The sequence below is a fragment of the Electrona antarctica genome (assembly GCF_951216825.1).
Source record: "Electrona antarctica genome assembly, chromosome: 6".
Lineage (NCBI taxonomy): Eukaryota > Metazoa > Chordata > Actinopteri > Myctophiformes > Myctophidae > Electrona > Electrona antarctica.
In genome coordinates this window covers 11,445,687-11,473,622 of record NC_136811.1, presented here as the reverse complement: position 1 = coordinate 11,473,622, position 27,936 = coordinate 11,445,687, and the positions used below count along the sequence as shown (strand labels likewise).

General features: G+C 44.0%; 1 protein-coding gene across 2 annotated transcripts; it reads left to right on the top strand.

Annotated features, from left to right (window-relative positions):
- Window positions 1-85: 85 nt before the first annotated feature.
- Window positions 86-27,936, top strand: leng8 (leukocyte receptor cluster (LRC) member 8). 2 transcript variants are annotated; one of them, XM_079504181.1, is made up of 17 exons: window positions 86-188; window positions 339-462; window positions 4,097-4,235; window positions 5,126-5,311; window positions 6,841-6,918; window positions 8,607-9,018; window positions 9,058-9,120; window positions 9,551-9,707; window positions 10,719-10,889; window positions 11,428-11,673; window positions 12,381-12,545; window positions 13,032-13,329; window positions 13,808-13,909; window positions 14,920-14,988; window positions 19,701-19,830; window positions 21,380-21,587; window positions 22,693-27,936. In XM_079504181.1, exons 2-17 carry the CDS (start codon window positions 425-427, stop codon window positions 22,853-22,855), a joined length of 2,625 nt encoding a protein of 874 aa, XP_079360307.1. In that variant the 5' UTR covers window positions 86-188; window positions 339-424; the 3' UTR covers window positions 22,856-27,936. The 2 variants fall into 2 exon arrangements, with proteins under 2 accessions (XP_079360307.1, XP_079360308.1); XM_079504182.1 differs by having other exon boundaries at window positions 94-462; window positions 9,058-9,135; window positions 9,569-9,707.

Here is a 27,936-nt window from a genome sequence, read left to right as displayed (position 1 = left end):
GAAAGGCAAAACAAAGTACCCAATGTAACGGAAGGCGTGATTACGTTTCATGTCTCTCTGCTGCTCTCTGCCATTTTGTGCCACAGACACACACAGCCCAGAGAGGGAAGTTACTTACTAGTACGCGTTGATGAAGAACACAACTAAAAATTATTAAGATTGTCGTCATTTTTACCTCATTTCAGATGGTGCGTTTTCATCGGAATATCTCTTAAGTCAGTCCGTTGATATATTTAGTGTCGTAAATTTCGGTAAATTATAGATAATTCTGGTATATTTTTTTAGATAGCTAGAAACATCGGGTCGGGCTTCATCTTGTTTACGTTTCGCCATTGCAGCAGCAGCAGAGAAGCTAGGTTAACGTTAGCCTGCTAGCGTTGATCATCCAGCACTGACTCACTGCAGCCAGCAGGTCGGCGGTGAAATGGCGGCCAACGCGACCAGCGCGCCGACCGCAGCCTGGTAGGTGTTAGTTTTCAATGTTTTGTCGTGGTTGGTTGTCAATCATCATCCAAGCATTATTATTAACTAATAAACAACAACACACACATTATGATTAACTATTTAAATCCCCCGCTGTGTGCTTCCTCGTACCACGGTGTCGCGCAGAAAGAACGAAAACAGCCGATCGGATTCAACAAGCAAGCCCACGAGCGGCGCGTCGTGGGCTTTACTTGTACTTTTTTTCTTTTCTTTTCTTTACTATTTTAAGCTTTATTTAGTTGTTTTGCTTGTGTTTAAAATTGTCTTCCCTATAATGACATGACACCATGGTTCAAAGTGGTTACATACATATTGCTCTGGGTCGTCGTATATTAGTTTTGGTCGAGGCCCGACGTTGGCTATACAAATTACAAGGCCATGACTATCGCTAGAGAGAACCAACATGGCTGAGAGGAAAAGCCCTGACTGACTTTCTGGTAAAGTCACTTTTGTTTAACAGTAACATTTAACTTAAGGCCCAATCGATCGTGAAACAAATGGAAACAATGCCGGGTTACTGACACCACCACAACAATGAAAGAAAAGGGAATGGCACTTGAACTTGATCCAGATTATTTAGACTTCTTGGTAGTTTCTAGTAGTGATTTGTTACAAAAAGCAACACTAGTTGGACAACAGTTTACAACTGTATTTTCTGTATGGGGCTGTAGTCTATAATATTAGGTTTATTTATATTGGTGAGGTTTGTAAACAAACATTGGAGCTTGCTAAAAGCAATGTTGATGCCAGATTTTACATGTGATATCATATTTCCCATCTATCAAACTGTCAGTGTGAATGTAACCCTAATTTATATACCCTTTTAAAACGATGAAAGAGTTCAGTTGTGAATAAACAAATGATTTAACATTATTTAAGTTAATACTGAAAAATGTTAACTTGCTATTTTGGTACTGGCAGAAACAAAAGTAGAAAAAGTAGTAAGTATAGTAAGAAAATTGTAAAGCACTATTAAAGCCTAAGGTAGGTGATAAGTGATTTGTTTTTTGGCTTAAAACTTTTTTTTTTTTGTTAAAAGGTTAAATCACTATATTCTGATAGTGATCATTGTTATATAGTGTGTGTTCAGTAACATGGGTCTCACTGTCACTCCAGCTCTTTAATAAACAGAAAATAATTTTTCAAATGAACTGGTTGGAATAAAGTGTTCCTTCCACGTGATTGGCTACGTCCAACCGGGGAAACTCCCCCCTGTCAGGTGAAAAGAAGCGGCTTGGACTACTCATGCATAGAAGGAAGCATGAAGTCAGGAGGTGTACGCCCAGGATTACATTAGAAAATTGACACTGGGTGAAAATATAGTTTGCAAAATCCTGGTCTGCTGCTCTTCATGTGCCATGATGTCCGACTACATTAACATCCACAATTCCACATCCACCCTGAGTAAAAAAGTAAGCGCTATTACTAATGTTTTTGGGACATTTAACTAGATGCCCGAAGAAGGTCTTTGACCGAAACGTTGCCTAATAAAAGTGTTCATATTGCAAGTCCAGACGGAGAAGTCTGTAGAGTGCTGAACTCGGCTCATTGACCTTGCTGAAAGTTTGGCCTGACCAGACTAGAGCAGAGATTCTCAACCAGGGGTTTTGATGGAGATATGCTCTTGATAGTAACACAATAGTGCAGTGAGACAATTTAGAAAACCCTCATGGAGCACGCTATCTCTGTGCGTCCTTTAATTGGTGAAGTTTAAGAACGGACAAAAGTATTAAGGTTTAACATGTATTTAATCAAATTGCATAAAGATAAAATATTACAGATTGAATAATATAATGAGTTAGTAGAGATCTCTGGGCGTCCAAAATGCTCTCCCTCTCAGCAATACATAGTCAACGAGTGGCAGTTCATGAAGTCTGGCGCACTCTCCTAACTTTCCCTCGCCCATTTATACGTTAACAATGCAAAAAGGTTATTTCCACTGAATCATCTCTGTGCGTCCCCTTCCCGGAGACTTCTGCTTTTCCTTGGGGTGATATATTGGTCATATAGCCAATTAGCCATTTTCAACCTAAAGAGGAAAGAAGACAACACAGCCTTTAGAATTATGGGAACTAATGGGTTAACAGTCATCGCTTGAACACTTGCTATGGATGTATGTTCGTTTCTCAATACTTACTGAGAGGTGCCTATTTCTGGCCTGGTGTGACACAGCATGGGTTTTTTTGCCCTGTGAGAGGATACTATACATTGTCACAGTATGTACATCATGTCTGAAGTGAATATCATGGTGGCCTTGATTGAATTAACTGCTTCATGTGGTATTCTGTTGGGAAGACAACTTACAACTAATCATGTGGGTCAAGTGTTCAAGCATAGACATACAATAACATAATATACTCATAATATTCAGCAAAACTGTATGATCACACTATGCCATAACTACTTGGCACTTTTTTAAGATGAATGGATATGATTAGACAACAATATAATTGAAGAGAATATAAGCAAAGGGTATCTCAACAGAAAGATGTTCCCACAGTTTGTAAACCCTATGGGTACTAGCTGATACTGCAGCGGGTTCAGGAAATGGTGAGGAAATGACCACCTGAAATGGTACGGTGGTCTGGTACACAAATTTCCAAAATCAATGAAGCCAGGAGTTTGAACCAGTGCTATTTCATTGACAAATTGGCCTTCCCAGATCTTTACCCTTATCGTATTAGGTAACCACACTAAACCCTACTTTAACAGTTTGACTGTGGAATTAATTGCATTGCAATGCCACATTCACTACCTGGATTTCACTAACCTTTGAAGAACGACTGTCGTAGTGTTGAAAAAGAATCCAAAGTGGCGATCACAAGTTGGCGGAGGAGGAAAGCGCCCACTACGTGCCACCGCTGCCATTGGAATGCATTGGTCTTCAATTTCCCAGAACCCTTTGCATGTGACGGATGTTTTTCCGATGAAGTCATCAAAACGTGTCACCTATCCCACTTTGTCCGATGGAAGCCCCGTAAGTCTTAAAAGTTAAAACGTATTCAAAACGCGAATTAAACAATGAAAACGTAACTCGGTATTAAGAGGGAAGCTGTTCTACAATCAATTAACACTCCGAGCGGCATAAACAGAGGTCTCCGTCCTATTAAATAATTCCGCTCGTCACCCAGGATGGAGATTAATCACAGGACGGAACATTAATAATATCATAACCGAGCGCACCGCTCCACAGGCTGGGAGTGCCTGTTGGGCAACATTCGATGTCATTTCCGGTTGGGACGTCATCCAAAGTGGTCCCCCTCCATTTTAGTGGATGAGAGGAAAAATCTTCAAACGTGAATAATTCTTGATCTAAATCTATCCGTCCAATTCTAACCAAAGATTATGTTTTTGACGGCCCATCGCGGTCCCGTCGCGTTAGAAGTAATCATACTTCCCGTTGTTGTCGATCGCCTCGGGGGTGTTTTGGCTACTTCAGCTACATCCAAGATGGGCACCTTGAAATGGGCCCTGAAGAAACAAATCGCTGGACGTCCTGATTTTAATGTTTACAAATACCCCCGGGCGTTCTAGGTGTCAACTCGTGATTGGGGGGGAAAGTGTTAAATGTTTTGGAGCCTTTTGACTGACATTTATTTGTTGTTAATGACAGGTCCTACGGAGATGGAGGCCAGGTCCATGAGAACCCTGAATGGGAGAAAGCAAGACAAGCACTAGCCTCCATTAGTAAAAGTCAGAGTCAGAGCCTGTCTACCAAGCCGCCTGCACAGGCTGACCGGACCACAGCAGAGGTGTGTGTATGTGGGGAAAAGGGTGTTATGTCTCCATCATTTGGTGTGTTTCTGTCTTGGAACGATCACAATGTTGCGTCACCTATACCTCAGTTTCTCAAATCACAATACAAGTACAATTATAATCTATATAAAAAAAATAGGATAGCAGCTGATTTGATAGCACACTATCTGTTTATCTGTTGACTTTGAACGGTCAGTCAGTCCGTCACCCGGGGTTACACCAAAAGTGCTGACCCATTGAATACGGTCGAATGATTACGCAACCACCACAGACTGCAAGGCATTGGTGATCGGTCACTGTAACACCCGGGGCCGTGTGTGCTTGCCAGTGACATTATCACTCCCACTTGAAAAACATTTGTTTTTCAAAATGTTTTACATTTTGAAAACCGTAACGTTTTTGAAATAGCCATTACATTTATTTTTTATATATTAATAAAATAATCTTTTTTGATTTCTATTTGAGTCGGGATGAGCATGAGTCAAATCGACTCAAATCGATTTTTATTCACATCCGTACTAATATGATATGATGAATATGATTCATTCATTCATTCATTCATTCATAAGAGCTTGAAAATTGTGGTCAATGGATCATCCTTTTCCATACAGTACAACCCTCAGTCAGAGTCGGCATGTTTTACACTTAATGCAGATTTTTTTTTGATTGAAAACGTTATTAACATGATTACGCTGAGGAAGACGTTTCGCATCTTGGCTAACCAGTGTGCTTGTTTCCATTGTGATCGCCACTGCATCGCAAGTCACAATAACCTCAACGTCACAGCAACTCAGGCCAGGGTGCAGCTAAATGCTATACATGCATTGGTGAGGCTTTGTTAATCATCAATCCTGTTCTGTCTGTCTATCTCTATCTATCTTTCCAGCCGGGTCAGTTTCAGCCAGCAGCCACTGATTCCACAGCCATTCAACAGCAGCAACAACAACAGCAGCAACAGCAGCAGCAGCAGTACTATCAGCAGTGGTACCAGCAGAACCAACAGAACCAACAGCAGTATCCTGGATACCAATATCCGTACACTCCGTACTACTACCCAATGGCTCCAGCTCCAGTAAGTACAGTATGCAGAAACTTGTTTTTTCTGATGGCTGCATAAATAATTTAGATTTCTACATTTAATCCATTTTGGGCGGGAACCCGTTTTGGTGTTAGCATTATGTTATGCTTTAGCTATTGAAAAATAGCAGATCTACAAGCTCATAGCGCGCCACCGAGTGGTGCGCTACGAGCTTGTAGGTCTGCTATTTTTTTTAAATTGAAGTACGACTGACATAGAAACACAGCTTTTTCAGAAAACTGTCAGGATGTAGAAGACATTTTTAGAATCTGATCTCTGGTCAAAATGGGTTAAAGTAGCATTCAGTGATTTGGGAAAACCCCCCGGTCTGCCCCGGTAACAAGATGTGCACACTACAGTGGGGGGGACACGCAACAGGCCAACAGCACGCACACCAAGGCTCGCACACCCGCTCGATCATGATTGGCGGAAGGCTGGGCCACCTAGCCAAAAACAAAACTTAAGGTTTTTTTGACCCCAGGGGTTAACTGGGGACAGGGAGGAACTCCTTATATGGTCAACACACTCTATATTAGGGAGGATTATCACAACAAAACAAAAAGAAAGAAGTGATATTTGAATTAAGTGAAATCACTGAATATACCTTTTAAATATTGGCAATATCGAGACATTTTGACTGTTGACTGTAGGTAATAGTTAACTTGATAAGAGACAGACTTCTTTCACAAATTTAGACTAGGGCTGTGTCGGACTTATTTTAGGTCATGCGACCTGATTGGGTAAAATGTGACTCCATGCTGCTGGCCGCCAGAGCTTTTGTGCTCGCACACAAGCTCCTACAGCAATCGTGCTTTTGTGTGTCTCCGTTAATGCTGTCGTGACTCGTGTGGAGAATGTATCTTAGTGTACTACCGTATGTATCCATGTTTCATCCTTCCTGTGAATCTTCTATGACGATGTAATTCATCTGCACATCAACATCCCAACCAGCCACCTTAACCTTTAACTGTTTAACCCATTTTTACCTGAGATCAGATTCTAAAAATGTCTTCTACATCCTGAGAGTTTTCTGAAAAAGCTATGTTTCTATGTCAGTCGTTCTTCGATTTTTCAAAAATAGCAGACCTACAAGCTCGTAGCGCGCCACTTGGTGGCGCGCTATGAGCTTGTAGATCTGCTATTTTTCAATAGCTAAAGCATAACATAATGCTAACACCAAAAGGGGTTCCCGCCCAAAATGGGTTAAGCAAACCGCAACGGTAATAATTCCGTCAACACGTTGACCTACGGATTTCATTGGAGACAAATTAATTAACCAATGGATGAACCAATTTAAGACGGGAAGCCCCTTTGGGGTTTTTACCTTTTCAATCCGGGAACCCCTTTTGGGGTAGCTGTTTTTTTTTAAATAAACATTTGAAGTTTTTCAGAAAAGTTAGAAGTTATTTAGAAGGAACTTTTAGAATCGGCCACGGGTCTAAATGGGTTAAGGCAAATAAAGTTCTCTTACATTGCAATGAAGTTAACTGAATGCCCGTCTCTTTCCCCTGTTCCATTCGCAGTATGGCAGTACCTATCCACCAAATCAATACGGTGCACCTCCTGCCGGCTACCCAGGACCCCCTACTCACAATGGACAGGTACATGACATGATACAAACATATATATATTATATTTATTAATAAATTATCAATTTTGTTCTATGGATACCTTGTCTTACTCACAGAGGCTATTAATGGCAATGATGACAAATTGAGGAACTCTCTTATGCAAATGTTTTTATGTATTTATTATGGTCAAAAAACAGTTTCATATTCCTCACGGGAAGGTTAAACCACAGTCCTACATCAAACAGATTTGCATGTGTGTGTTCACACAGGATGTATAATTGCTGTTCAGAGAGTTGTGAGTTCAAAGAGAGTTCAGTAAATGTGATTTTGGAAACGAGATAAGGGGTTGTATATAAAGCAAGACTGCCTCTCGCCCACACAAAACACTTCAGTGCAAGGAGTCGTTTCATCCTTTCCCTTTTTTCCTTTAGCATTCCTGTTGCATTTGGCAAGAGAATTTTGACATCTGTGGTTGATACAGACCTCCATTTATGGCCCAGACATTCCCTCAGTTGGGGTAGGGACTAGGGCTGGGCCATATGATCGTATTTGGTAAAATACTGGTTTATAAAAGCAAAACAAAAAACATTTGGTCCATTACAGTCTCCTAAAAACTCTCCTAAATCCAAAATTGTTCATTTCATTAACTGGAAGAATGAAAAACCTGTCCAAATGACTTGGGTGCCAGGGGGTGGACACCAGTTTTGGTCCTGGGTGCCACTTTTCCCATTATAAATAAAAGAAAGAAAATGTAATTCTATTGTGCATGTAATGTGCATGTCATAACCTGCACACCAGATTAGAGGAATTTTCTAAAATATCGATTCAACGGCCCTGGCAATCAGTACATAGTGATATCGGGCTCGTCTTAACGTCCCTGGCACTTAAACTGTTGGTATGAACGGTAGCATTGCACTATACAAAATAATTTGGAGATGCAAGGTTTTCAATTGACAATAACCATGTTATGCTAAATGACGTTGCTCACCGTGACACCGGTCTGCTGCTTTTGCTTTGAATGACGAAGGAAGGCTGGAGGCAAAAGCATGTGACTTGATATGACAAATGGATGTTATAGGTTTTCAACTTTTTCAAAGGGGACAACTCGCAACCGCTCAGTGTGGAATGCTTTTAACACGTTAAACGCCCAGGGTTATTTAATCCATTTAAATCAGAGCGCCCAGCGATTTATAGCAGCGGAGCACATTTAGCGACGCACCAGGCGCTATCCCGGATGTAGCTGAAGTAGCTTGATGTAGCCAAAACACTCCCGAGGCGACCGACAACAACGGGAGGTATGATTAATTCTAACGCGATTAGCGACGCGACCGCGATGTGCCATCTAACACATAATCTTTGCTTAGAATTGGACAGAATGATTTAGATCAAGAGTTATTCACATTTTAAGATTTTCAATCCGATCTGCTAGCATATTGATGTTTGTTTAATTCGCAGTAGTTGACTCCAGGTGCCACGTTTTGAATGTAGTAAAGACAAAAGACACATTTTCATGGAAAACAAATGAGAATCGTGATCTCAATTCTCGTGGAGGAAAATCGAGATTCACAAGAATCGTGCAGCACTAGCATAAAGCCCGGAGAAATGTCGGCGCAAGGTTCCAGTCCACATGTCATGTGCTGATCACACAGAGCACAATCTGAGCGCACGGGTCACGGGGGTCACGACAACCCTAAGCTGTCGCCTTCTTGTGTTTACAGCCTCCTCCGGTGCCAGGAATAGACGACCAGGCGTCCAACTATACCGGTCCACCCCAGCCACCTCCCCCTTCTGTCCCTCAACCCCCCCAGAGCCCGACTGCCTCGGAGAAACCCCCTCCGCCTCCTCCGCCGTCCCTCCCGCCCCCGCCGAGCCCGGGCCAGTACCCCCCCTCGCCGTCCCAGAACGCCTACGGCGCCACCAGTCCCATGCCGTACCCGTCCGGTGACCCCAACCACATGCAGGCGTACAACCACGGCCAGGGCAGGCCCAACTACGGACAGAGCTACCAGAGCCAGAATGCGTACCAGCAGGCCGCCCAGAATAACTCCCAGCAGATGCAGCAGCAGCAGCAAGGCCAGTACGGGCCAGGCATGGGCAGAGGAGGAGGAGGTGGTGGTGGTGGAGGAGGAGGTGGTGGTGGTGGAGGAGGTGGTGGTGGTGGAGGAGGAGACGCCAACAAAAACAAGAACCAAAAACCAGGAGGAGGACAACAACTCTGGCACAGGATGAAACGTACGATTATTTGGAGTTTTTTTTGTAGTTTGTAAGGTCGTTTTTGGTATACAGTACGTGTCGTTTGGTTGAGCAGCTGGCAGCAATGAAGACAATTTATCGAACAGGAATAATTGGCTACATGCTTCCACAATATGAATATCATTGCTTACATTTAACCACTTTCAACCTGGCATCCCTATTTTGGCATGTCATAGGTGAAAATATTGTGATTTTGTATATTCCTGCTAAAATATTTAGCTCTATTAATCAAACAATTTAGTATACAGGACCTAATTGGTTAACACAATGAATATATATATATATATATAGGCATTCATCTGAATTCGTACATGGTACATACCCAGAATAGGAAACGCATGGTTACTTGGCAGAGATTAAAACTGAACGAATAACCAGCTGTTTTATATTTGTGTGTGTGTGTCCACAGAGGCGCCCTCCAATGCAGGTGCTGTGAAGTTCAATATTCCCAAGAGGCCTTACGTGATGACCAATCAGACGTTTCCTCCAGGGGAGCAGCCGTCAGGATTGTCTCCCTCACCCTCCTCCCCGTCCACAGCCAACGCAGCAGGATCAGCGCAGATGAGGTGAAAACGCAGCTCTTTTCCAACTTCTTTAGTCTGTAGTTTATTGTCCTATCGATCACTGTGGCAGGGGTATGCTGCATTATAGTATCCCAAGCCAGGCTATCTCTTCCACAAGCTTAGCATGCTACAGAGAGTCTGTAATTCTGCCTCTTAAACGATTGAGAACGAGAAGCTGTCATCTGCCCAGAGGGGTATTCATGGCACAGTGTTCATGAAAATATTTTGTGGCCAAATTTGACTGAGGGACTGGATTGGATTTTTTTTTTCATGTCATATGAAAGCATATCTTAGCTTCAAATTGACATATTGGTTGTTCAGTTTGACCCACCAGTTTTGGAGATATGGCTTATAGATTAATGTCTTGCAGAAAACAGCGAGTTGAGAAAACGGGCTTGAAAGGTTCTCTTCTGTGGTCTCTAACATTACACCTAGCTACATGTTTATTTCATATTTACATGTCGACACTTACATCTCTGACACATTTTGGATAAAAAAAAACTAAAGTTTTTCTCCTCTGGTGAAAAGCTGGAGGTTGCGCGATGGCAGGCTCTCAGTGAAAGCAGCTAAATAAATGGCATCACCTTTAATTTCTATTAATTTTCAACACTTCTGACGTTACAGACTGTTAGATGGAAGCATTTGAAAATTGCGGGAGCCCACACATCTCTCGAGAGACTAGTTTGATTGCAGGATAAAAGCATGTCCTAAGGCCTGGGCCATGGCTCAGTGGTCCAGGCACCTTGGCTGGTAATCCAGTCTGGCAGTGTGCCGCGGGTTCGACTCCCGATCCCGACGGCCTTTACTGCATGTCTTCCCCCCCATCTCTCTCCCCATTTCCTGTCAGCCTACTGTCTGTAAAAAAAACATGTCCTACATGATATTATGCCAGTATGGAACGAATAATATGTCAAGTTTTGATGAGGACTTTTCGCTATTCAATTGTGCACAATAGTTTGGGCAGGCCTTGTTTCTAACCTTTGCCCGTGTGTGTGTGTGTGTGTGTGTGTCCAGGCCCCAGGACTGGCCCCAGGCTATGAAGGAGTATGTCCAGCGCTGCTTCACGGCCTGCGAGACGGAGGAAGACAAGGATCGCACCGAGAAGGTGCTGAAGGAGGTCCTGCAGGACCGGTTAAAGGACGGCTCCGCCTACACCATCGACTGGACCCGCGAGCCTCTGCCAGAGTAAGTTTTTAACCACATTTACCCTGACGTTCATTTCTTTAAAATGTTTTCATAAAACATTTTACATTATTATTTTTGCACTTGACAATGGCGATGCGAAAATGCATTTTAGAGCCTTTCACTAATACACGGTTGATTTATTAACCCATTTTGGGCGAGAACCCCTTTTGGTGTTTCATTATGTTCCAATTACAGATAATCTTGGGGGTCCTTGACATGAAAATGTTTGAGAACGACTGACATAGAAACATGGGTTTTTCAGAAAACTGTCAGGATTTAGAAGACATTTGTAGAATCGTTCCCAGGTCTAAATGGGTTAAGAGTGTAATGTTGTGTAATTTGCGTTCGTAGGAAAAAATAAAGGGTTGCTCTGTCGGTCTTTTCTGTTGACATTTCAACTTGACAAAATGAGCCACTGCATTGTTGTTATTACCTTTTCTCATTTGTAGATTAAAATGCAAAAAGAATGTTGTCTATTATGTATCCCCCACCCCCTTTTTTATTTGATACTAACGGACGTTTTGTTTTGTTCCACCAGACTGAAGGCCAAGTCGTCTCGCTGGGAGAACATTCCGAGGACGGTGGACAACTCGGCGAGTCGAGGAGGAGGAGGAGGCGCGGCGGCCAGCGCACGGGGCAGGGGCTTGGGACACCGGCTGGGCGGATACAGGAACGTCTTCTCCACGCGGAGTCCCACCTCCAGCTCCTCGCGCTCCTCCTCGCGCTCGCCGTCGCCCTCACACGCCCGACACCGCGACCGCAGCAACCAGAGACACAGGCGCAGGTAAAGGAAGATGCAACGAGAGTTCTGAAAAGTGAGCCCTGCGCTTGGAAAAGGATCCGAGCTAAATTGACTGTAGTTGCATTTTTTTGTAAAGGCTAGTGGGTAACGTTAACAGTTTCGGGGCCCATGACGTAGATGTCCGAGATTGATTTATCTCCGTCAAATTAGTGATATCAAAACCGGTCGCATCGCTCTACAGCCTGGGAGTGCTTGTTGCGCAATCCTCTGTGTTGCACAAAAGTGACAGTCATCGAAAATGTTCCCTGCCTGTTTAGCCGAAGAGAACGAAAATCTTAAAACTCTTTATCTTTATTTTTGCTGAGGTTTGCGTGATCTGCGCAAAAGGACAGTTAACCCATTTTGGGTGGGAACCCCTTTTGGTGTTTTAAACAATATGTTATAATTTAGCTATTGAAAAATAGCAGATCTACAAGCTCATAGCGCGCCACCGAGTGGTGCGCTACGAGCTTGTAGGTCTGCTATTTTTTGAAAAATCGTGAAAATATTTATTTCAGAAAACTGGAGGATTTAGAAGGATTTTTTTGAAATTTTGAGGTCAGGCCTAAATGGGTCAAATGATAAGGGACAATATCGGTGGCACCCAACTGTATAAGAGGTTTCCTGCCCGACGGCAATGATATGCAGCAGTTTGGATTTGACGCCTTGTGGCTTTCTAAACACGCATACATGGTTGTGTTTTCCGGCAGCGACTCCGGTTCCCAGTCGGACAACAGCATCTCCAGCGACCTGCGGCCACAGCTGTCCAGGCGCAACCAGAAAGGAGGCCGCGGCCGCGGCAACGACCGGGCCCAGGGGCGGGGCGGCGGAGAGAGGGGGCGGGGCAGAGGAGGACGAGCCAACAGAGGGAGGAGGTAAAAAAATCCTTCAGCCGTTTTGTCCTTAGCCGTTCGTTCCACAGTAGCATTGGAACATTCCACTCTGCTGTTATTCTGGGTATTGTGAATTCATTCATTCGTTTAATGAATCGGTTTATAACGTAAAGTTCCAAACTAAATAAATGCAATGCTGAAAAGACGAGCATAACAAAAAAAAAAAGGAATGTTCGAAAAGGAGTAGGATGGAAGGAAAAGAAAAGTTCCAGATCTAGCTGGTCGAGCTGGTTCCAGATCGAGCTGGTTATCGATTGACAAATGATTGCAAGTTTGGAAAAAAGGAATTCTGTACGGAATTTCTGCAAAACTGCCCAATTGACTCCTGATTAATCATTGGAGCAACTTAAAGTAATTTTAATCACATCTTTTGTGCTTTTACACAGTGATAGTATACCGGTACTTAATTTGGTGTGGCTACAGGAAGGCCTGCGTTGTATGACAAAGCGTCTCTCTTCCCTGGCCTAGAAACATGGATGACTCCGGTTCCAACATGGGGGGCAAGAAGAGGAAGGGCGGCAACGCCGGCCTGGACTTCCACGACCCCAACCGCGAGGCCAAGAAGCAGAGCCGCGCCGCCCGCTTCCACAAGCAGCTCCGGACGGAGCCCCTGGTGCTGTCCATAAACAGCCTGGACCTGCCCAACGCCACCCAGGAGGGCATCAGCTGGGACGACTGCCCCATCGTAGGCACCAGCCAGGACATCACCAAGATCTACCTGAGGCTCACCTGTGCTCCAGACGCCTCCACCGTTCGTCCTGTGCACGTGAGCTAACGCCCCCTTCATTCTACAGCTACAAACTGGGGTTATATCAAAGAATCTTTTAAAATAATGGTTTATATTGCTTAAGCTCTTAAGTGCTTTATACTTCATCATACAATGAATATAATTGTTTTCTTTTATTTTTTTATTAATTGATATTTAAATAGTTTGCCTAATTATATGCCTACACGTTGAGTGGTTAAAGGTCAAGGTTCTAATGTCCTGTTTGTCTATTTTATTTTGATATGCTAGACTGACTAAATGAACATTATGAACAGAAAATATCACCATGAGGTCTTGTTCTTCACTCCAGAAGATTTGCGGACCTTTCTAGTTTCTGCGAAAATGAGTTATTTTATAAATTGCAAGACGTAACAAGTGTTGACGGTGTTGTACGTGCCTCAGGCTTCCTGTGATAAAGCATGCTGGGAATCGGGCAGGCGGTGATGTGTCGCTGCACCTTGTGTGTTGTGTTGTCCAGGTGCTGAGAAAGTCTCTGCTGGCGGTGAAGCTCCACTGGAAGACCAACCAGGACTACACCTACGCCTGTGAACAGATGAAATCCATACGGCAGGACCTCACGGTGCGTGCACTTCCTCAGCCTAGCCAAGGACTGTCTAAAGAGGACGAGACGCGAAGCCCAAATTTGTGCATGTACAACTTCCTGGTCTCAACTGCGCATGTTTCTTTCCTTCCATGGAGCACCATGGAGCAACATGGCGTCGCCCGTACGGTCTTCGCGTCTCGTCCTCTTTAGACAGTCCTTGAGCCTAGCTGTCCCGCCAGACACCCTTTTTAGGCTAATGTTTAACAGTTCCAGGACGACGCCTGTGTGATGCAGTATGTACAAGCACACGGGTATGCTGGTACTGACTGGATTTTCACGGCTTGGCTCTGTAGGAACCGATTGTCTTAGTGGTGTCGGTCACCGGCTATGACGTCTGTTGTCTCAATGAGACTGGTGGCCACCTGAGGTCCGAGATGCAATGGGAGCCACGCCATGGGGCGGAAATCTCTTATGTACCTGGCGATTCCATTCCGATGGCTACGAATCAATTATAAATCGATGCATCTCAAATCCGATACATGATTTATTCCCCCCCCCCCCCCCCCCCCACTGTGTGACTAACTAAACAAAATGCTTTCTAATGATCCATGATGAAAAGATATTCATTTACCTCCATTATCTTTTTATTTCACTACAAAGCATTTTTACATTTGTCAATCGATTCATAATCTTCCATAATCTATGAATCGATTTTATTTTCCACCCCTAATTGTTGTGAAATGTCTACACACGGAAGAAAATAGCTAACTAGTGCCCCATGACTTGTCAATCTGAAACTGACTCTGTCGAGGTGCCAACTTGCACCTTGCACACAAGTAGGCCATACATGGCCAATAAGGGAACACCATTCTTACCCCAACATACATACATACTGTACAAACGTACCTTAGTTACGCCATCAGCCAATCCCTGATTGGCCGACATACGACCGACATACGCAAACGGATTACAGTACTTGTGCGCTCTGCTTGCGCAAGTAATAATAATAATATGTCTCTGCCTGGTGTCTGTCCTTGCTCCCTCAGGTCCAAGGAGTGCGTACAGAGTTCACAGTGGAAGTGTACGAGTGTCACGCACGCATCGCCCTGGAGAAGGTGAGCTCCTGTTTTGACGATTTCAAATGACAATGCATTCACCTCGCTAGGAAACATTGTCCCCGATTATGAACCTCACCTAAAATGTTACTATTGTGCACATTTATTTTTAGCAATGCTCTGTATCGACCTACTCCATAGCCAATCTACAAGCTCACAACAGCATCACTGTGCAGCACATTGCGAGCTTGTAGATTAGCTGGACACTTGTGTGAAGTGAGAGGCTCCCACTGTGGGGTCCTGTATTTTTTAAGGGCAATGCATACCTTTCCGAAATTACGTCATGTTGTGGCCAAGTCTACGGACTTTTAATGTTTGTTTAGAGCCCAATTAACAATAACATGTCGCCAGCCAAGTCTATGGACTTTAATGTTTAGGGTAGGTATCATTTATTTTTTTGCAAGTCAAGTCTATGGTCTTTTAATGATTGTTTTTGGCGTACAAGTTGTCTGTCCTACAGCGACGATATACTGTGTGCGAAAGGTGTGGCAGAACATGTGTGTCAAAGACTCTGTGATAAGGAGACGGTAATAAAAGAGCACTGTCCACGTGTTATGACAAACTCCAAAGTCTCAAATTCTGCATTAGTGCAACTAGACTTGGGATCGCCACGGTGACAAGCAGGTTAACGCACCAGAAACAGAACGTCTAAACCCTCGTCAAACCTTTTGAGATCGGACCAATCGCGACAAATACAAACAAGTGGCGCGTCTTGACTTGGGGGAACACTACAACAGCAAAGAAGAAGGGAAGCGAAAACAAACTACTATAGGACCCAGGATCTGCTGTCGTCTGAGAACATGTCTGACAGCCTACAGCAGCAGACCCAGGATCTGCTGTCGTCTGAGAACATGTCTGACAGCCTACAGCAGCAGCACAGCAAGCAGCAAGCCGTTCTGTGTGACATGTGCACCGAGGAGGACCGGAGGCCGGCACGGAAGACCTGCATGAAGTGTGAAATCTCCATGTGTGTCCAACACCTACAGGCCCACCTGACCGCCCCCGTTTTTTTAAGTCACCCTCTGACCGAGCCCCTGGCCCCGGGGGAAGCCGGCTTAGGCGGAGCCACCAAATGTCCCCAACATGGCAAGGTGCTGGAGTACTACTGTCTAAGCGATCTGACCTGTGTGTGTGTCTCCTGTGCCATTGAAGACCAGCACCGTCTGCACAACATGAAGACCAACTCCACGGCCCACAAAGAGCTCGCGGGGAAGCTTGCTGTTGAGCAGCAGGCCTTAGCCAAGACGACGGATAAGGGCGAGAGTTTGGAGAAGTGGGAAAAAGGAGAACGGAGCAAGTTGGCCGAGTCCAGCGTGCGTCTCGTCGAGGCCGTGTCCAAACTGCGAGACCTCGCCTTGTCCAGTGTCCAGAGTTCCGTCTCCGCCCGTATGGTGTCCATCAAAACCAGCGAGAGCAGCTTTCAGGCGGCTCAGAGCGAGAGGGATACCTTCCGTTTCTTGCAGATGTTTTCTGGGGTGCATCGGGATGTGGAGAAGGCCAAAGCTGTGGACCTGAGGAAGGGATTGGAGCCAGGGAGCGACCGTGACGAGCTGCTTAAGGAGTTGAGGCAGGGTGGAGACGAGATGGTACAGAACGCAGTCCAGTTGTGCGGCTCGCTGCTGACCCTGGTTGACCCAGAGAACCACCTGGAAGACCTTCCTAACAACTCAGTCGGAACCTTTGACCTAAAGTCGCTGAGAAAAGGCATGTCGATGTCCAGCGACCACAGGAAGGTTTTCTATAGCAGAGAAACGTCAGAGAAACGACCCGCCCACACCCTTCGGATCCAGAGTGATAACTCCACTGCTATTGCTAAGTGGATGGTTAGCCTTCCTGAAGACTGTGACTGGACCATAGGTGTGTGCAATGAAGTATATGTCAAGAACTTAATGGATGGACAAATTGGACACTTATATTGTGGAGGTGGCTGTGGACAGTTGCCTTGTAAATCCATTGTCGTGAGTGGACACGTCCATGGATTGAGCTGTCGAGGCAAACAGATCTCTTCTCTCGCAACACATTATTATGAAATTGCAAATTTCTGTGATGAAACACAATCACGAAGTGTTTCATCTCAATCACGAAGTGTTTCATCTCAATCACGAAGTGTTTCATCTAAATCACGAAGTGTTTTCTCTCAATCACGAAGTGTTTCATCTCAGGTGATCAAAGTTGCAGATGAAAAGGGAGATGAGGAAACATCACGACCCCAAAAAGTAGAAGTGCTCTGGAACGTCCCTGCTTCGACTTTATCATTTTTCAACAGGAGCGGCCCACACCAGAGGACAGAAATCCTCACTTTAACGACGACCCCATACCAGAGAACAGGCAATAATGACTGGATGGACGGCACGCTGTCTCCCTTTGTTTACCTGGGAGAAAGGAAGGCCTCTGGAGATGTTGCACAGCACCCTCGACAGTCCCAACAGCAATGGGAGTGTCTGTGTAAAGGGAAGGTCTACCTTAAAAGTGGAAACTCATACAGCTACCATTGCCCCTCACACAGCTACAGTTACCTAGCTAATACCAGTGCCAACTCTTCTGCTAATAGAGAATCCATCTGGCACACTTGTGGGTCTTGTACTGCGGTTGTTGGTGAGCCACCCATCACAGAGGTTCTCTGTGAGCTTCTCTAAAGGACAAAGACTTGATGGCGACTAATCTGTGACTTTGAGATGGCATGTTATTTAGACGGATGGATTATTTGCCTGGTGACCTGGTAACACATTGTTGTTTAGATAGCATGTTGTTTAGACCAGTGGTTCCCAAACCCTTTTAGCCCGTGACCCAAAAGAGAAATTAGATGTTTGCCCGGGACCGAAACTAGTGACGACAGTCCTCACAACCTCACGGTCACAACGCTGCGCGAAGTCGAGCTTGTAGATTGGCTATTTTCTCTACTTTCTTAGATTTTTCTTTCATTTCTTCATGAATTCTGTTTTTAATTCATGATTTTTTTTAAAAATCTTTTTGGGGAATATTTTTGGAAAATGTTTTGAAATAATAAAACACAATGTAGTAAACCCACAAAGGGGTCCCGAGTCCGACCCAGTGTTTTGGAAAACAGTGGTTTAGACAGATGCTGCGTTCATGGCTGGTATCCTAGTTTCTCTCGGCGCTACACTGGGGAGTTAATTCCAAAGGTTGTGAGCCAGAAGAGAGAAGAGTCTGGCAGTAACGGGGAGCCAATGGAAGGAGCGGAGAAGACATGTGAATGTTTAGGCTGGTTGAAGACTGTGGCACTTCACCCTGCCACTGACACTACATTTAACAACCTTTAATAAGTTCCATGTTATTTTTCCCATAACCTAAAACTTACTATAACAGGAATGATATCACACAAATGGGGTTAAAGTTTGAATTATTCTTGTTTATGTTGCAGAGAATGATATTTGTTTGTATTGATATATGTTGATTGTATTGAATCCAGTGTAGGGTGCATACCACCAACATCTCTACAAAATCGTAACACCCTTTTATCTCGCGATCCTCCCGCAATAGGATTGCTTATCCGTGAGCTAACTTCCAGTTAAGGCCCGGGGTCATTTGTGTAAATACCTGTGGCACTAGAATGGACACTGACTGAAACATGGCAGTTCGATGTGGGAGACCTGCTATTAAAGGATGGTTGCATTATCAATTTGTAATTGGTAATACATTACAGATAATATAATCACTATTGTCAACAGAATGTGGAGGGGTGTTGTCCATGGGGTTTTTTTTTTTTACTGCTATTTGTGTTTTGTTTTTTTGTTTTTTCTTGTCTCTTTCTTTTGTGTAAGTCATGTGTATTTTGTATGCTTTATTGTAAAATCAATAAAAAACTTTGATGACAAAGAAAAGGAAGGGAGACCTGCCTCTGCCTGGCAGTCAAGGAAGGACTGTTGAGGAGAGAGCCAGGACCAATCTTGTCTAGTGCTGTAAATGAATAGTTTGCTGTGCGTCATGTTTGATCACTGGTCTGTAAAAAGAAAAAGGGTTAATAAAACTGACTTGTCCCTGCATCATCAAGGATTCTGTCTGGTGAATATTTCAGTATTTCTTTTTGCAGTTTTCAACCTGTGCCTTTCGTTAAATACTAGCCACACTAGGTCCGAGTGTGACGACAACCAAGCGTGCTGCAGCATTCTGAATCATTTGGAGAGGTTTAAGTGCACATGCCGGGAGGCCAGTAAAGAGAGTTAAGTTATATGACTGATGTCTGGATAAGGAGCTGGGCTGACTCCTAAACAGGCAGAAGCTGATGGACAAAGCAAAAGTATGTAGCACAAGTAAGACGCGTAAATGCGGGAAGCGAACAAAGATGTTGTGGCAGTCTGACACACACGCACACACAGAGACCTAAGCCCTCTGGTGGCAGGCGGGTGGTGTTACAGCGTGACACACAGACAGACAGACAAGCTAGGGCGGCTTCTATAGTAATTGCTCACTTCGTTCGCAATCACTTCGTTCGCAATCACTTTGTTCGCAACTACCAACTGTAGACTGCTGAGGTGCAAAGGGTAATCAAATTCATTGTTTTAACCGGTTATAAAAAGTAATCTATCAAATAAAATCTATTGTTTTCAAACATTTAAAGTCCATAGACTTGGCTGCCACATGACACTGAAAGCCAGACGTTGGAGGGGTTAGGGCCCCTCAAAAATGACAAAACTGTTTACAATAGAAGTCTTTGTGGCATTTTATAATGAAACCTTGAATTGTGTTACCAGGGGGACCATGCGGAGTTCAACCAGTGCCAGAACCAGCTGAAGGCCCTGTACAAGGACAACCCATCGGAGAACATCGGAGAGTTCACAGCCTACAGGCTGATGTATTACATCTTCACTAAGAACTCTGGAGGTAAGGAGACGCCAATCCACACCTCCATGTACAAAACAGACACTGGGCTTTAACCGATTATGGGCGGGCACCCCTTTTGGTGTTTTAAACATTATGATATAATTTAGCTATTGAAAAATAGCAGATCTACAAGCTCATAGCGCGCCACCGAGTGGCGCGCTACGAGCTTGTAGGTCTGCTATTTTTTTTTAAACGTGAAAATATTATTTCAGAAAACTGGTGGCTTTAGAATATGTTTTTTTTTAATTTTGAGGTCAGGCCTGAATGGGTTAAAGCATGACATGCTGTGTAACCACACAGTCAAATGCATTATATCATCAAAAATGCAAAACCACAAAGATGTGTGCAAATCAAAAATATTTCTGTATGGAAATGTTGTGTAAAAGCAGAAAACTGGTGCTCCAAAGAGCAGCAGCCATGCCCCCACATAGGCCACTCCGGTACAGTACACAGTACAGTACATGTCCTCCGGTACAGTACACAAAGGACATGAGCCCAGTAATGTAATCTACAGAGTTGTGAAAACAAACGGAATTAACGGCACTCAAGGATCATCTTCTATTTATTGAGGGCAAAAAAAGCAAACGTGTCATACACTGACTGCTTATTATAACACAAGCTGTTTTTTTGCCTTTAATAAATAGATGATTGATCCAGGCTGTCCAGATGGCATAGGTGTGAAGTTCTTGGGAGATGCACACTTGTACTTTTTTTGAGCGGTGCCTAACCGCACCAATGAACAGCTTTGTGTGTCCGTATGTCTATTTGAGTACCGGCAGCTGCAATACCGCTGGGTGACCTGAAGTGACACTGTTGCACCGCTCGGTTCACACGGTGTGATTTTACCATGATGCAGAGCTGTGGCAATACAAACTAGTTTAACTGTAATGTTATGTCGCTCCTCTCGACCACTTCACCACTTTTCAACCAATCTTCATAGAATAGGTCCTCACTAATAATCATGATAAAATGGCACAATTTTTGGCACAATTTTTTCCCTACTCAGTCTGTGTCTCATAGGAGGGCTGTGGGCAGTTCAGAAACCCGTCCACCAGTGACATCATCGTTAGGCAGATTTTATTTTAAACAAGATTTTTTTTTTACAAAAATGTTTAGATTTATATTATGGCTTCTATTTTCGCATTGCAACTTTTCAGGGCTAGAAAGCCTGCAGTTTCTATTAGCTTGGATTCCCCATCGATGATGTCACTGGTGGATGGGTTTCTGAACTGCCCACAGCCCTCCTATGAGACACGGACTGAGTAGGAAAAAAAATGTGCCATTTTTATCATGATTATTAGTGAGGACCTATTATATGAAGAGCGGTTGAAAAGTGTTTTTTTAAACCCATTTTGGGCGGGAACCCTTTTTGGTGTTTTAAACATTACGTTATAATTTAGCTATTGAAAAATAGCAGATCTACAAGCTCATAGCGCGCCACCGAGTGGCGCGCTACGAGCTTGTAGGTCTGCTTTTTTTGAAAAATCGTGAAAATATTTATTTCAGAAACCTGGAGGATTTAGAACTTTTTTTAAAATTTTCCCCGCAGACCTGACCACCGAGTTGGTGTACCTGACTCCAGAGCTGCGGAGGGACGTGTGCGTGTCTCACGCGCTCGCCCTCCGCGCCGCCTGGGCTCTCGGCAACTACCATCGCTTCTTTAAACTGTATCAGGAAGCCCCGCGCATGGCCTCTTACCTCATAGACAAGTTCTTGGAGAGGGAGAGGAAAATCGCACTCAGGGCCATACTCAAAACGTAAGTTGTTTCTTTGTTTGTTCATCTGTTCCCTCTGGTTGTAAACGGATCAGTGTTCCTCCACTCTTCCTTTTTAAAGGAGAATTCCTTGCTAGAAGACTTTCTTACCGTTCTTACCTTTCTTTGAAGTTGTTGCGTCCCCACCAAAGAGGTCCACGTGTTTTTTTTGTGCAAAAACTCCTTATTGGCTATTTCCCCCACCATAAGCCCTCAATGAATTGAATGGGGCTATGGGGTGTTGTGCTAATTCACTTATTTCCATCGAAATAAGTAGTAAAGTGTGCCGCTTGGGATATTATTTACATTATGAAGAGAGGATATATACAAAAAAATAATAATTTTGAGCGATGGAAATAAGCAAATTAGCACAACACCCCATAGCCCCGTTCAATGCCCATTCAATGCAATTCATTTAGGGCTTATGGTAGGGGAAATAGCCAATAAGGAGGTTTTGCACAAAATAACACCTGGACCTCTTTGGTGGGGACGTAACAACTACAAATAAAGGTAAGAAAGCCTTCTTGCATGGAATTCTCCTTAAGATGTGCTTCTGGACATAAATGAATGCTAGGAAAATCGAGTGTGACTTTGGGCGGGAACCCCTTTTGGTGTTTCAAGCATTATGTTGTGCTTTAGCTGTTGAAAAATAGCAGATCTACAAGCTCATAGCGCGGCTTGAGTGCCGCGCTATGAACTTGTAGGTCTGCTATTTTTGAAAAATGTCGCAAATATTTGAATATATATTCTTTCAGAGTGAATGTTTTTGACTCAAATCTTTGCTTCTGGGGAGGGTCCCTGGAACGACATATTTTCCGATGGGGGTCGGCGGCCAAATACATACTTTTTGGGGTTCTTGACATGAAATATTGAGCACCACTGATATAGAAACATAGGTATTTCAGAAAACTGTCAGGATTTAAAAGACATTTTTTTAAGAATCGGGTCTAAATGGGTTAAAACGAGTCTTTCAGGTTCCTTTTCTACCCTGTTTGGGGGGGGGGGGAGATGTGGCTGAAGAGTTTCTACCATGATGATGTCTTTACCTGTCATGTTTTCACTATGAAACACTGACCCTGGACCTCCTTGTGTTTCTTCTGTCCTCCAGGTTCAGACCTGACTTGCCGGTGCAGTATGTGCAGTCCGCTCTGGGCTTCCCTTGTTTAGACTCCTGCATGGCCTTTGTTACTGGTCTGGGGGTCACTTTCTTCCCCTCTGACCCCAACAAGATAGACTGCAAAGCCAGCTCAGCTTCTTTGGCTGCTTCCTGATTGGGGGGGGGGGGGGGAGGGAAATGGGCAATAGGGAGGGATTCCGGGTTGGTCGTGGGAAACACAGTAAAAGGGACACCCATAGGGAGTGGTAGGGACCCCCCCTTTGCCCTATAGTATAAATGCACTGCACTTCAGCATACCTCAGCTAGTGAAGACGAGAGTTGTGGCTAGACTAGCGACGTTGGAAGTGGCCATTAGCGACAGGTGTACACCAGCAAACTCCAGTACCAGACAGAGTGTAGGCGCGGAACACGCACCGATTCATCCCCCCACTGTCACAGATATGGATGAGGGAGGGCACCTGCATACACTACTCCTGCAACGGTGTAGTCTTAGCGCGTAGCGTCCCACTCCACCTTCTGCGTTCATTCAAGATCTTAATTAATCAGACCAGAGACGTTAGTGAAGATCTCAGGTCAGGCATTGGTCAGGAATTCCAGCAGCAAAGTGACGAGTCAAATCAGGGAAGAGCTCCCCCCCTCACGCCCCCTCCTACCCACCCACCCACCCCCTTCCATCCATTACCCCGCCCTCAGATGTCAAAGCTAACAGTGTTTTGTTATGTTTCTTTTCCTTCCCCAAGTCAACAGCTCTAAGCTCCCGAAGACTCGAGACTTCCTCAGCCAAGTGAATATACAGAAAAGCTCCTCGACAGCTTCAAGCCCTCAAAGCCATCGTTCAGGGTCGTCGTCCACATTAAGCCTGGCCTGGGGACCGGCCACGTTCAGGCCATGTTCCTCTGTAGAGACTGTAAGCCCCCGTTCTGACGTGGAAGCGCTGCCAGCATGTCGACCTGAAGAAGAGCTGGTGGTTTGTATGTCCTGTCCCGCCCCCCTTTCCCCTCAAAGTATCTACAATTGGCTGATCTGTCCCGTTTCCGCCTGACAGCATTCCGCTGCCTTTGAAATCCATGGACTGAGAAATGTGAAAGCCTGGTTCCTGGTTCAGTTAAATATTAGCCACTTGCCAATTACCACCACTGTTAAACCGCTCATACTTAGCAAATGGCTGGCCAAAGAAATCGTTGCCCGACGTCCCCATCCAGTAAATCCCTAGTCTCCGTATCGCATATCAGTCCAGTATGTATTGACTTTATTTCTAGTAATGGAAAACGGGCCGACGCTCTACACCAAGATGGTCCGACCACAGTCTTGGAGCCGGGGAGGGAATCCCTATCGCTAACCCCAGTCTAGGGCCCCGTCTGTCGCATGCAGAGGAAGGAAGTCTGCTCCTCCCCAGGTTGAGGTTTCCACTAGACGTCCGTCCGGAGTAACCCCTCCCCCGTTCACAGCGTTTCCTTCAACAGCAGCTCCCTCCCCCCGGTGGAGCAACGGCCGACCACCACAGCAGCACGCGCCCTTCCATCGTAAGCTCCACAGGCGTCCCACGTGGCGTCCCACCAACCCTCTACAAAAGGGCAGCAGCTACGGATCCTCTGCCCAGCGGCTGGATGAGGTCCTTCCTAACCGTGCAGCCAGGGTTTCGCCCCCCTGACAAGCTTCTGGGTGAAGGAACGTGGAGTGGTTTGTATGCTACCAGGCAAGGAGTACGTATGTATGGCTGGTAAGAGAATTGGACATCTGTTGAAGGAAGGAGTTGGAGGCACAGCCCTGCCAGGGTGCTAACGGCATTTCCATTGAAGTAATGTGAATAGCTTCCATCTCTAAGTGAGAAGGGTTATATCTCATTGTGGGGTGTTTATTTTTTCCCCCCCTTTATGGACAGCAGTATTGGCTTTTGTCTCATCACTTTTGGAGTGATGATAACCACCAACAAAAAAAAACATGACCTAGCATGGGATCATAATGACATCCATCTGCTAAACATGGGTTGAATAAGATATATAAATACCTTCCACTGTTTAAAAATATACAAACACAAGTATTTAAAGTTAAGTATGTGATGTTTAATCTTCATGGCCAATCCACAAATTGATCTACATGCTCGGTGTATGAAATATTTCTAAATTGGGGAAATGCATAAACGGATAATAGCCTTAGTCCAGAAGCTTTGGCATGAAGCCTCCCTTTCAGTGGCGGTGGCTTTGTAATGATGCGAGGAGCTTTGGTCAGTTAGACATTGTTTACGATGGTCATCATAAACCATGTCAGTTTGAACAATGCGAGTGTTAATACCGAATGTTGCATGTTCTGTGATCGCCCACAGATGACAAAAATGATGAATTGATTCCAATGTCCCAAAAATATTGGCAGTCCACATAGTCTCGGCGTTTGGTAGCAGGTTTGTTTAGAATTCTTTGAATGATATTGCATAGAGTATCCCCTGCAAAACATTAGAAGGGAAACCCACTCGACATCATTCTAAAACCACCAGGAACGTTCCACTGGATTGGAGGGTTCATGTTGCGCGTGCGACTAGTTTTCACACGATGGAAGAAAAGAAAAATAATAATCTATATGTGACCGTTGTCCCTTTTTAGAATAGTGTGCTTCCAGGAGAGGTTTTCATGAACAGTATTAAGCTGGAATGCACATGCAGGCAACAGCACCTGTGGTATTGGGACTGGGCGTACATGGTGTCATTGATCAAGGGGAATGGGTGAACACCGGTGTCCTGTCCAACCCACTTGTTGATTTACAGAGAATATTTATATTTTTGTACATAATGTATTATATTGCTGTGATTTATTTTCAGTTACTGTGTGTGTAGCGACTTTTTTTGTTTTGTTTATTCACACAGGGGTAAGTGTGTGCTTCTCAAGGCAACTCTTTAGACCTTGTGGTGTTGATATGTACAGTACATTTGATTAGAGGGTCGTCTTTGCACCACGTTGATGCTCGATACTAAAATGGGGTGGATACTTGCCATGCTTCCTTTGTGTAGCTTGTAAAGTTTCAACCTAATGAATTTGTTTGATTACTTGATGCAAACTATCAGTCAAAAGAATTCAATATACACATTTATATGCTCTTCTAAACCAAATCTTTGTCAAATGTCTCCTAGATCTGTTTTGATGCATTGTTCTGTAGAGTTATTTTATAGTTGAGATCGCTAAAGTAGTAGTTTATTCCAGTGTTGCAAACTGTTAATCCATTCACGCTAAATGAAGACATGATGGTTTGTAGTACACGCTGTCTGAAATCAATTTGGATATTTCTAGACTGGATCACTGCATTGGTAATGTCATGTGCGCAAAGTTAGCGGTTGCTTCATGCAAACGTCATTTGGATTTGAACACCTTTTCAAGCCTGTTAAGGCTTCTGCAGCACAATAATATTCCATCAAGGCCTGGTTGCAAAATCAGACCTTATGTAAACTGTCTGTTGAAAGTATTCAGTGTTGGACCTTATTACAGAAATATCATTGTTGATAACTGATTATTGAAATAATCTCAACATGTTCTCCTCTCCCTCCTTTCAACTTCCTATCCCTCTCTTCCGTTCCCCTACATTCTCTCTCCCCCTCTCTCTCTCTCTCTCTCTCTCTCCCCCAACACACCCCTAGTCCTCTTCATTTATTTTTCTTTTTGTAGTACTGCATTGCAGGAGCAAATGGAGTGATTTTAAATGGGAGCGTCTCCTGAAGCGAGCCGTGGAGACAGAGAGAAGTGTGCTAAACACAAGTCTTGGTTTGAGCCGTGAAGTTCAAGCCATACCACTGATTGATAAAATACATGGGAGCCTCACATCCTTAGCAATCTGTCTGTCAATTTGGAATATTTTTTTCTTTTTTTTTTACTTTTCTTTTATTATTTTTACATTTACATGTAAAACTCAGTCTAAAAGAAATGTTGTCTTTCCCACTTGGGCCAGCTATATCAGTTAATCAGCATAATTTCATATTTTATGTAGGTATTGCTAAACCTCCAAGTAAAGCCAGGATGTTGTGGTATTCAGTTTGTCCAGATACATTTTTAGTCTGCATTTCAGGCTCACATCTTTGCACAGATAATGGATATACATTACAAGTTGTCTAAATTCTAGTTTTTATGAAATTGTGTTATTGCATGAGAATTGTTAATTACTAACTTACATAGCTCCTTTCAAGATCAAAATGAGTCTGGACATTACTGAATGCATTCTTTCCATATCCCCACAATACAACCATGTGTTGTTTGACACAAGATGTGTTTTTTCTTTTGTTTGTTTATCCGTTTAGCTTTAGGTAGGCTGTCTGAAACGACATTAGAGTTGTGTTTGTGTGCGCTCCCATGTTGCCTTTTCTCTCTGACACAAGCTGGTTCACTGCTTGTGATGATTTACACTGTTGATTCTCTTCTATGTGCAAATGTTGTGAAAGCTTTTTTTTTAACACAGGATTCACTTTTACATGTCAGTAGAAACTTCACTCCTGAGTACTAACGATCTATGTTTTGTTCCGTGTTCCTTCCGATACCCAGTCATGTCGTTTGGTAATTATTTTTGCTCCCATGTACTGTTCTCTTCATCACCTTTCTGTAATGACCTCCCTTCATATTTACACGTCAAGAACTCCCATGTTCCTTCACTACGGCTCCATTTCTCCCCCGTTTTTACTTATGACTCGTCTCGACTGAAATCCCCTCTCATTTTCTCTGCAGACTTCTCGCATGTTATGCCTAATTTGCCGCGTCGTACGGCGGTGTCGGGTGCTCTGCATAGCCCACCTACGAGGTCTCGACACATGGCAACTGCGACGCGTTGACCTTGTAGATGGGCTGTCTTCGGCACACGACACAGTCATACGACTAAGTATAATTCAGGCTTTAGATCCCCATCCCTCCTTCTTCCCTCTTGACACTTTCTCACTTATCTCTATCTAACTAGTATTTGTTCTGTCCTTTTCTTTTTGCCTCCATCCTTTTTTATGTTGAGTATGTTGACAGTTTTGTTTTTCGTTTTCTTTTGCTGAGTGCCACTAGCCACTCTCGGTAGTAAGTATTTGTACTGCTTTGATGATGCTTTGATAGTTTATGTTGCAGCAAACTAACAAAAACATTAAATTGCAACGAACCCCTTTTCCGCAGTCTCTCATCCCTCCACAGATTTGGTATGAAACTGCCATTTTGTAAATATCAATGTGTATATTGTACAATCTACTCTTTTTGAGGACCCTAATAAAATTCAAGTATAGCGGTA